Genomic DNA, 11,211 nt, shown 5'->3' on the forward strand with positions numbered 1-11,211 from the left:
AAAATACTCCAAGCTTGAAATTTTCACATTTATTAAAGTAACATCAAGTTTACTCTTTTGTTCATCTATACAAAGACATATTCATTATTACAGTAAGATAAAATGTGTCTATCAATTGTGTAAAAAAGCAGAAAAGATATCCTCCCACCTCAACCTCACATCTGTACATCAGCCTAAATTAACTCTTCAATATACAACACAGGCCAGAAGTTTGGACATACCTTCTCATTCAAATGAATAAGAAAGTGTGTCTGTACTGTATGTTCCTACATTATCATGTTAGTAATGTGACAAATATTATGTAATGCCCTGAGGACATCATGTTTTCATGAAGCATGGATCGCACTCACTAGAAACGGCCTTTACCTGCTGTTTTTGATGGCATCTGACATTGAAACTATGGACTGACCAGTTTTGTGGGCAAACAAAAATGATGATGAGCATCTCAGCTGCTGAATTATCCCATACACAGGTTGCTCAGTAGAGACTGAGAGTAAAGACAAAACTACTGAGTGAGTTTCACTCAGTCACACGGTTTCTTTCCATTTTGGTACAAGTAGTAGCATGAAGGTTTGGGTTTGTGAAGTGATCTAAAAAAAAACATCATAGACACTTGTTAGTGTGACACATGCTTTTGTGTGAGTACAAATGTATTTTTATGTTTATATTCATTCGTTTTTACGACAGGATCAACTTCTTTTCATGGCATATTTGAATGACGAGGCTGAAGTCATTCTACATCTTTACAATTGTCAATAGCTCATATGTAGGAAAAACTTGCTATTGAAAATTAACATTATATGCAGTAAATGCACACATTGAGAATAACAATCAGGACAATAAAATACACTGAAATGAAATAAGTGGTTACAGAGAGTGTTGGTGCAAGTGTGTTTTCATGTGTGTTCATGCCTAATACTAACCTGCAGCAAACTCACGGATGTCAGCAGGCCTTTTCACCAGCACATTTCTAAAAGGACACAACAAATGTTCATAGTTGTACAACCACACTGAGCTGACTCACTGAAATGAAGGTTGAATTGCACACTTTGTTTACAATACTCCAGGTTTTAAATGTAAAAATAGCCCAAAGTGCATAACCAAAGCAGGGCTGTATTAATATGTTTAATATTTTGTAGCCTATATATAAAATACAGCAAAGCACATATATTTGGGGAGTAGCTGCCCTTAAAACATTTCACTCTTTTTTCTCAAATACAGACAAAGTCTGATCTTAAATCATCGTTAGAAATTACTTTTTTTTTTCTTAGTTTTACTGTTTACAAAATGGACCTGCGGACAAAAGTGAAGCGGAGCCCTGGTGTGTTAACCGATTAGGTTCCTGTTCCCCTTTACGGCGATTTACTGCTGATTCGTGCGTAGCTGCTATGTTACCGTGCGTACTTAAGGAAGAAACGCAAATAGAAACACAGCTGGGTGTACGGAAAGCGAAATGGAACAAGCCAATGTGTAGGTTACTGGTATGTTATTAATTATATAAGAAAAATAAATTAAGAATGCATTTGTTCGGCCATTCATTGTCAGAGAGTAGCCTACGTGAAGTAAACCTCACTGCCGGATCATTTGGACTGCTAGCTAACTGGTTAGCTAGCTGGTTAGCATGCTCGACTGACGAATCGATGACATTATTTTTGACGTATAACGTTACTATTGCTCACCATTTATTTGGAAACGGGCGGAGCGTTTTTCCCTTTTACCATAATGAACATACACTCACATGACAAACGCTCATCCTGGCCGCCCGAATGTATCAACTTTGCGCCCTTTGGGAAACTGGGTTGGGAATTAGATTATGTCCTGGGTTAGTTCCAAGTAAGTGCACGATTTATACGAAAGTCAATGATCCATTCACTGAACACTTTAAGATATTTTTTCCCGAAAGCCTACACATGATAGATAGACAGATAGATACTTTATTTATCCCAGACTGGGAAATTGCAGATCTTTTATCTCTTGCACGACATGCTCATAAAATAGGCTATAGGGCTACATAATTGTCATTGTGATGATTAACCAGTTAAACTGTAGCATACACACAACAAAAATTCAGCAAAAAAGCATGATGTTTATTTACTCATACAAATTATATACAAATCAACAGGCTTGGACTCGGAGCTAAGAAGCAGAGGTCACGTGGGGTGCTTGAGCCATCCCTCTGGGTGATGACGTCATCACGCTTGGGTGACGTGACGTAAATGTGGAATGGTGAAATAGCGCAAATGCGTAGGGCAACTCAAGCAGCGCTGTGGCGCAGTGGTAACGCTGCCGACCCGCACCTAGGAGGGAAGGGTTCGATTCCCGGCTAGAGTAGGTGTTGTAAATGTATGTATATGTATGCTGTAATGGGTGACGTAATATAAATGTATGCTGTAATGTAACCCCGGGGTTAAGTGATATAATGACTGTAAATATCTGTATATGATATAAATGTAAGAAGTGATGTATTTGTAATGTAAATGTAATGTTAAATATGTATGTAAAGGTTCGATTCCCGGTGTGGGCACCTGAACGTGTCTACGGAGTTAATTGGTTACGAGTATTGGACTGGGCTAATGCAGATACAGCGCCCCCCCCAGGACCTAGGCCGAACCAGACCGGACGGGTGACGGCACCCCTCCAGGAACGGACCGCGACCAGACCGGAGACCGCAGACTAGACCAGTAAAGAAGATTTGGAGTATGGAGTAGAAATACACAGCTATTTTAGTGAAAGATTATGTAATATTTGAGTTACATAAGGTTTGGCGTTAAGCCCGTAAGATTCGTTAAGCCCCGCCCCCCTTGGTTACTGTTGCTATGCTAGCCTACCCAGAGCTATGCTAGTTTTCTGTTGTCTGAAGTTCGGTAGGAAAATGTCCAGTCAGCATCAGTCCGGTGATCAGAAAGGGAAGGAAGAATAAGGAAATAAAGGGTTAAGAAATGTTCTATACAAATATTTTTTAAAAAGGTGGTGACGGTGAATTTGGGACGAGAAACTTAGAGCAAGGTAAGAAACAGGGCCGTTAGCTTGTAATGTAAGATAACTGGCCAGCTCTAATGCTAACGTCCATTAGCCTAGCTTGTACGAAAGCCCGACACAAAACGTTATCTTTGACAGAAACAGCTCAGTTTGGTAGCTCCATCAGAATGGAAGACACGGAGAGGAGAGGCCTCCAGCTGCAGTCAGGTAACAGAGAAAGTGACATGGGGGCAGAGTAGTTTATTTAATTTGTTGGCTTTATTTCCGCACAAAGACCGCAAATTTAGAAGTACGGATCAGACACAACACACACAAGGACCGGGACATTACTCGTTGTTAATGTTTTGTGTGTGTGTGTGTGTGTGTGTGTGTGTGGCAGACAGACCTGTATTCTGTGATGAGGAGTTGGACCGTGTTTTTGTCAGTGATGTCCACAGAAGACATCCAAACTCTGGCTACAAGCTAATGGGCGTTCCAGGTAATAATACGGCCACGATGTAAAATGAAGAATGAGCCGATCGTTATGGAGAAATAATCCAGGTAGGATGAGGATTATACATCGTGGCCATATTCCTAACTGGAACACCTACAGACATGGCCACGATGTATAATCCTCGTCCTACTTGGATTATTTCTCCATAACGATCGGCTCATTCTACATCATACATCTTGGTCGTATTATTACCTGGTGTGTATCACCCAGCTGTGTTTCCATTTGCGTTTCATCCTCCTCTGCCTTCTTCTCACACCTGAGAGAGCTGAGTGGTTACCTGTTCTTTAAGTACGCACGGTAACATAGCAGCTACGCACGACTCAGCAGTAAATAAGCGTGAAGGGGAACCGAATCTGTTAACACACAGGCCGACCTGAGGAAGTCACCGATCAGCTGGTCCACCTCAGGATGAGACCTCAAATATCTCTCGTTGTCGATTCTGGTCTGAACCTGCAATCAAAGGAAACCGGATTTGGCTGAGTCGACCCGGTGAATCGCCTTAAACATCACCTAAATGACGGACTTGTTTTCAGCAGCCGTTAAACCCGGCCGGTGTGAAGTTACCTTGAACTGGTGCAGTTTCTCCTGCTGCTCCGGACTCAAAACACCGACGTCCAGTTTGGTCAAGCTGCCTTTTCCCGCCATCTCCTCCCTGCAGACGTTGCTTGAATCGTTATTTTTCTTTTCTGGGATGAGAAACGTTAGCAGCGCGGTTTGGGAGCCATATTGAGCACAACACAGCAGCTGGCACTGACTCCGCTGCTGGGCAACGAGTGTTGCCATGAGAACGACCTCTGTGATCACAGGCTACACCCGCGAGGGGGCAGCACGAGGCAGGAAAACACACAAACGAACAAACAACGACAACAACGATTCGCCTTAATTTATATTTATATATGACCTTAAAGAAAACATGTTGAGAACATTGTTTTTTACATTGTTAACCTAAAAAACTGGCACACCCAACACAAACAAACAAAACCAAAAAAAAAAAAAACAGCCACTAACTCAGTTCATTAACGTTTCCATTTAGGACATGCCTTTCCAATTGTAAACATAGTAATCAAAATTTCTCCTGTTGAAGGCCCATCACCGCACATCAATCAACCAGTAAAAAAAAAAAGTAATAATAATAATGGTCCATCTTAAATCAATCAATAAGTCAATTCCCAGCTAATTCTGTCATCTTTCACACCTTGCAAAATATGTACATTTTGAGAGGGCAAGAAAGAAAACTATCTGATAAGCCAAGCAAAACATGAGGTAGATGTAGGTTGATACATCGATGGACCCACATCCAATGCACACTTTTTCAACACATTTTAAAATGGAGCACACATAACACAGGGTGGTTAACTGCTGCTTTTCAGAGCAGTTTACACAAACAAAAATGTATTTTCAGAGGTATTTTAGGTATTATGAAGATTTAGGGACAGAACTCTGCAAACTTCTTTCTTCATGCAAGTTTGGAGGTCTCTCCTTTAAAGACAGTTTTGAAGTGAAAGCAAAAGTGAAGTGGAGAAACACCTGTTTTGAATAGCCATCACTCCCTCTGGATAAAGAAATAAGTTGTGTTGTTGAAGTGCATCGCATTTATCCTATCCTTCATCCTCTGTTCTTCCTCATTTTCTCCTTCCTCTTTTTCTCCTGTCTTCGATGGGGGCTCTTTGTAACATGGAGGGGTAAAGGCCACCAGGGCATGCTCTTCTGGAGCTGTTGTTGTGGCGTGGGGAACTTCAGATGAATCAAGAGGCTTGATGCCGACATTCAAACAGTGCAGTTTAGATATGACTCTGTCCCTGCGTCTGAAAAAAGAAGCGCAGAGTTTGACACACAAGATGGAAATTCTTTGGCAATTATTCAACTTGTGTTGTAAACTGTTTTCTAGAATAAATTCTAATTTTATCATAACCAAGTTCACAGAATTTACACCAGAGATGGCCCTATACCTGAATATGTACACAGCCAAAATGGGTAAGAGGAAAACAAATGAAGCACAGATCCACAGAATGTGTGGCACCTCCACTGATTCAGGAGCATCTTTTGGGGCAGGACCATCTTTTGGGGCAGGATCATCTGTAAGGACAGTTGGATGCTGAAAGAGCTTGAAATTATGTGAATTTTCAGTTATGTGAAATGAAGCATCAGAATATCGAATACATGCATGTGTATGATTTTGTGTGTGTGATTGGTGCGTTGAGCCATGTTTCCTGTAGCTTATTTCGTTGTTGAGCCTCAGTTATTATGATGACATGGTTTCCTGTTAAAACTCAGTGGGGCAGAGGCAGTTTTCTGAGCTAACAACATATAAGAGTTCCTTTTCTGTTATTACTTTCCCGTCCTTGCTTGCTCAAACAAACCCGATTACCCCGAAGAATGTCTTTTGGTTATGGTTACCTTCTGTTGTGTTGTCACCAGATCCCGATTCATCAAGACTCTGGGGGAAACGGTAAGACAAGAGACAGTGTGAGTTTCTCCAGTAAAATGAAAAATAAGAGCAAGCATAAATGACTGAAGCAATACACTTAAATACACTTAAACTTCTTACTGTTATGTTCGTCTGATCATCAGTGGCAGGGGAAGCTGTGGAGAGAAACACAACACAGTGAGAACATGTTACCAACAACCCAGGCTGGAGGGACATTACTAACACTATTCACTGAAACATGGAGAAAAAAGTGGAAAATGTGTTTTTCCCCAAAACAAAACTATATTTGAACTGGTTACAACTATAAACCACCAGAGCACAAAACATTGCAAACTTTTTCAAAATAATAATGATAATAATAAGTTTGACTGGAGTTAATGTCTTTATTTTGATAATGGAGAGGACAGTGAAAATGAGAAGTTAAATATTGTTAGATACAAAATATTAAGACTTATATTATTTTAAACTGCATAGAACAATATGCCAATTTGTTTTAACATATTAACATATCACTTTCATATTCCTGTAAAACTTTGTGAGAGGACAAGGATGCATCAACTTTTTATGAATATTTTCCTAAGAACCATATGAACATAGAGGTTTTTTCTTTTTGACAGGTAACTAAATAAGATTACGATTAAGATAAGATTGCTAAAGCAAGTGTGCGCGTCACCAGCTGAGCAGCGCCAGGCTAACGCAGATGAGACCATTGACTACAGTGGATGGATAATACAAGATGTTATGACTTCTTGACAAGATTAAATGATTTATACAACCACTTAATTTACATCACTTCCACTTCTCTAAAATGACCTAGTTTTGTTTTGTGGCTACTTAATTTGAGTGTTGATATGGACATACCCAGATTACCTGTCCAGCTGCTGCCAATGATAGTTGTACTCCAGTCACTCCACTGGCCGTCATATTCATCCCTGGCTCTGATCTGTATCAGGTACTGGGCACCAGGCACGACATCTTTGATAATTAAGGAGCGTGTGTCCCTAATCAAATGTACCTACATAAACATACGTGGACAGACAACCAGATGATATCAGACTGTTACCAACTGATATTAAATTCCTTATTTCAAATTCCCAAAATTGTCGTATAGTGGGGAAATATCACTGCAGTGTGTAAATGTTTTAGGCCAGAAAAGCCAACAGCCCATCTGGAGTGTTGTGCAGTGTGGCAAGTAAACACACTCATCAGCAGTGTATTAAAAAACTGGCAGACACAGATGATGATCTGTTGGACTGCCAGAACACACCTGATAAGATGAGGACTCCACAGGCTGGTATTTCACCTCGTACTTCAGTTCATAATATTGGTCACGGATATTCCAGGAGGTTGGGAGATACCAGTTGACCTTTAACCACGTCATATGTCGCTCCAACTGTGTGACTTTTATGTTTGATGGAGGGTCCGGCTGTACTGTGTTTGGGGTTGGGGGGGGGGGGTGCAGAGAAGAATGTAACCAGTTCCTTTTCAACAGTACTTTCATAACTTTTACATGAGACATCAAACACAGGGACAGGGACACCCCCACTTACAAATGTCCAGGGGTTTGAAATACTTCTGGGCGCTGGAGGCGTTGCCTGCCATGTTGGTAACACACAGGAAGGCTGTGTAGAGCGTTCTCAGGTCGTCCTCACTGTGCTCCAGTGCACACCAACAGCGGGAGAGCCGTGATGAGTATGAGCACGGCAGATTAATGAACAGCTGTGATGGACTGTGACAGGCGGGTAGACAAAGATAGAAAGTTTAAGGCAAGAAATTGAGACATGAATCCTATTATTTCAAAGCACATTTCCTTTCATCACTCTCATTTATACTTATACTTCAGTGATCCACTTCAGCTTCCAAGTTCTTTCTGTGCACTACTTTAATTACTCATAAGGGTTCAAGTGTTAGTGTCAGTCCTTACCTTTTGTTCAGTACGAGGTAACAGTAAAGTGGTCTGGTCACAGGCTTCTGAGGTGCCCACTCACAGCGGATCTTACTGCTGGGGGACCTTTTGTAGCAAGAAAGGCTGGGGCTCTCAGGAGGCTCTAACAGATGAAGATGACATGGAAACTGGGTATAGTTTTAAAACATCCAGTCAGTCAGTCATTCAGGCTGTCGTTGTCTGTCCTACACAGACACAGTCACAGTCACAGTCAAGATTTATCCAAAAATTGTTGAGGGTTTTTTTTTTGTTGTTGTTGATGTTTTTTACATTTTTGCATATTAATGAATTATATATATTAGGATGTTAAATGTATGCATTCCAGTCTTCACAAGTGTTTACAGTCCCATTTCTAATTCTTTCTATGCATAATGGTTGTGGGCTTGTTATCCAGAATTCTTCTTGTTTTTCCCAAAACTGCAACATTCTGCTCTTTAAAAGTCATTTTATCTAACGAGTCTGTCAATTTTTTTTGTTTATTAGTAAATACTGTAAGTAGTATGGAAATTTAATGACAGTTTATTTATATAAAAAAACCCTTTTTTATGACCACCTCCAAGTGAGCTGTAAATTTCTGCCATAACAAAATAAAACAGTTTATCTATATGTACTGAAACCTGACAATTAAAAAATTCCAATTAAATTATCTGACTTTTCAAAGTACACTTTATTTTAAACTAAGTGTTTAACTGCCATATGGCATTTCCAAACCAATCTTAATGGGATGATTTCAGCAGTTTTTTCCCTTTCTGAGTTAATGTAGGCTACTGGTTGTGAATAATAAGTTTGAGATTGGTTTACTGGCTTCGATATACCATTAATGATTTTCTTGATTAATGTCAAATCCATTCCATCCCCAGTCAGTATTGTTTATTATTTATTTCACTTGCAAACCATTTTGATTACTTTTTCCTCTACAGCTTTCAGAAAATCATTATGGGATTAATATTACTCATCGGGGCTGCTCTCTGCACACTACATAGCAGATCGTAAAATTATGTCTGCAGTATATTTGTATGTTATTTAAAAGAGGGAGTGATTCTTAGAGATGGACTCATCACTTCAAACTCTACACCCGTATAACGACTTCATTGCTGTCGTGACTCACCAACAACAGATACTTTTACGGAGAACACCTCTCTGCCTCTGTAATGGCACGAGTACTTCCCAGAGTCTTTCATTCTTACTGAAGACAGAGACAGCGTGCTGCCTCTACGCTCAAGTTTGATATCTCCCCAGTCTCTCCTTCCACTGCCCATTGCCTTGTTATTCCAACTCCACTCATGCCTTGATTTTATGCCCCTTGTTACCCTGCTCGAGATCTCCTCTTCATCTTCCTCATAATCGTCCTCACTGTCCAACTCCTCGGCGTCCCAGTTGGATTTATTCTTTTGTGGTCCACCAGTGCTGGTTGGTTGGACTATGTTAGAGATGGGAGAAGCTGTGTATGTTATATATCTGGCACTTTGGTTTTCTTCTGTTGCAGTTCTGACTTCTTCCTCAGTCTTCGAGTTGTATCCCCAGTCCACAGTACTGTCAACATTGCGTTTCTTTCTTGTAATGTTTGCAGTGGTTGTTGGTACAACTGAAGATGTCCTTCCACCGTTGGTGTTTGAGCTCTTTTGGGTAATGTTGACCCTTACTCCGTTCACTAGTACGTGACCTTTGCACTTCAGAATCAAGTTGCTGCCCGGGGTTACAACCAAAACCCCAGGAGGAGCATCTGCACATAAAAACAAATAACATTTAATAAATTATAAAATTACTGTGCTAGCTGGGATTGGCTCCTGCATCCCCAGGAACCCTTACAGATCAGTAGTTGAAAATTAAATGAAATTAAATATATTTCAAGTAATGTGCGTGCGTGCATGTGTGTGTTTGTTTATTTGTTTGGGTTTTGTTTTTTTTTACACAACATTTTGTAACAAGTGGCAAGATCATTGCTATGAGTATGGGTAAGAATTGGGAAGAAACAGAAAAGATGCAAGTCTGCATAACCAACATTGCCATCTCTTTGTGAACTTCCTCTTTTAATGCGTCTGTCTGTATCACTGTTTCTTTTTCTGTCTTGCATGTCTTCTCTGTGGTGGCTCTCACTCATTTCTATTTCTAGTACCCCTGTAAATTCAGACTGCAGATGTGTAACCTCCAGACTTGAGATATTTCACATGTTAAGTCTCATGCCTAGTTTCCCGCCTGGGAACCTTATATGATAAATTAAGTACACAAATAATTGTGTACCAAAACTACATAGTTCATGCTCTCAGGTTGTGTTAAGTGCATTTTGGACATCTAAGTTAAAGCTGTCTCAATGCTCCATAACCCCCAACAGCAGATTTAGTTGAGGACAACAGACATGACCAAGGATTAAAACACATTTACAGTAGATGCTTAATGCCAGGAAATAGCTGGCAGGAGCAGGTCTGTGTACAAACAGTGGGGTTTACAAAGAGTAGCCTGATACACTGTCTGCTCATTTGACCAATTTAAATTCAAATAAAACAACTTCAGGTCAAGATGTATACTTTATATGTAAATACAGATTATAGTTTTGGGGAGTTAGTGGGATATTTTTTCTGAAATTTCTCTTAGTTTGAAAAAAATTACAAAAATATAATAATAATAATAATAATAATAATAGTAATAGTAAAAAGATAAATAGATAAACAATTTAAAAGCCAAAATGGCTTAACAGAAAAAGGTTTTTAGAAAAAACATTGTGTTGTGTCATCATTCACCTCACGTGAGGGCGAACTTAGTAAACTAACAGGCAATTTCCCTTGTTTCCGACACTACAGCTTTGAAATTGAGAGAGAAAAAAAAAACAAAAACTAAAAGAGAAAAGTTTAGAAAGTCACTGAATATGTTGTCATTAGACAGAAGGGGCCCTCTCCCCCCCGGACCTTACCTTTTCTGGGACAGGCTCCGTCGAAAATGCTGTGAACTCGAGCGGCGCACAGAACACACAGCAAAGGGAGAAAAAGCTGCATTTTTCCCGCAGGGATCCCCCTCCACCATGAACTCATGTGACTCCCATCAAACTTTCCTCTGAATGTCGGTGAATGACAGTCCTCCACCACACTCAGCGGACACAGATCTGGCTGAAGCAGCCTGAAGTGTGTGAGACCCGTTATTGTGAAATCCCAGCTTTCTTCCCCTGGTTCAGCGCCGTTGCACAGAGGAAATCCTTCAGCGTCAAAATAAAACCCCCGAAGTTGAATTCAGGCCTGCTATCATGATGCCTAAAAAAAAAAATTGCCAGACTCAGCAAAAACAGAGTCTATGTGCACTTCATATATGCAGGCTACTTATTTCTATGTAACGATTTTCTTATATTTGATACCTGATATTTAGGATACGGTGTGT

At 40.1% G+C, this 11,211-nt stretch overlaps 2 protein-coding genes across 3 annotated transcripts; both read right to left on the reverse strand.

Annotated features, from left to right (window-relative positions):
- Window positions 1–115: 115 nt before the first annotated feature.
- On the reverse strand, window positions 116–4,166 carry riiad1 (regulatory subunit of type II PKA R-subunit domain containing 1). Its single transcript, XM_029503423.1, has 4 exons — window positions 4,037–4,166; window positions 3,846–3,922; window positions 924–970; window positions 116–590 (listed from the first exon to the last, which is right to left on the reverse strand). The coding sequence occupies exons 1-4, from the start codon at window positions 4,115–4,117 to the stop codon at window positions 520–522; spliced, it is 276 nt and encodes a 91-aa protein (XP_029359283.1). The 5' UTR covers window positions 4,118–4,166; the 3' UTR covers window positions 116–519.
- A 213-nt stretch (window positions 4,167–4,379) lies between these two features.
- il6r (interleukin 6 receptor) lies at window positions 4,380–10,962 on the reverse strand. 2 transcript variants are annotated; one of them, XM_029503410.1, is made up of 10 exons: window positions 10,754–10,962; window positions 8,954–9,568; window positions 7,825–7,948; window positions 7,451–7,629; window positions 7,168–7,331; window positions 6,771–6,915; window positions 6,021–6,055; window positions 5,870–5,909; window positions 5,422–5,548; window positions 4,380–5,277 (listed from the first exon to the last, which is right to left on the reverse strand). In XM_029503410.1, exons 1-10 carry the CDS (start codon window positions 10,869–10,871, stop codon window positions 5,016–5,018), a joined length of 1,809 nt encoding a protein of 602 aa, XP_029359270.1. In that variant the 5' UTR covers window positions 10,872–10,962; the 3' UTR covers window positions 4,380–5,015. The 2 variants fall into 2 exon arrangements, with proteins under 2 accessions (XP_029359270.1, XP_029359269.1); XM_029503409.1 differs by having other exon boundaries at window positions 6,762–6,915.
- Window positions 10,963–11,211: the final 249 nt, after the last annotated feature.

Source organism: Echeneis naucrates, chromosome 6 (assembly GCF_900963305.1).
Source record: "Echeneis naucrates chromosome 6, fEcheNa1.1, whole genome shotgun sequence".
NCBI lineage: Eukaryota > Metazoa > Chordata > Actinopteri > Carangiformes > Echeneidae > Echeneis > Echeneis naucrates.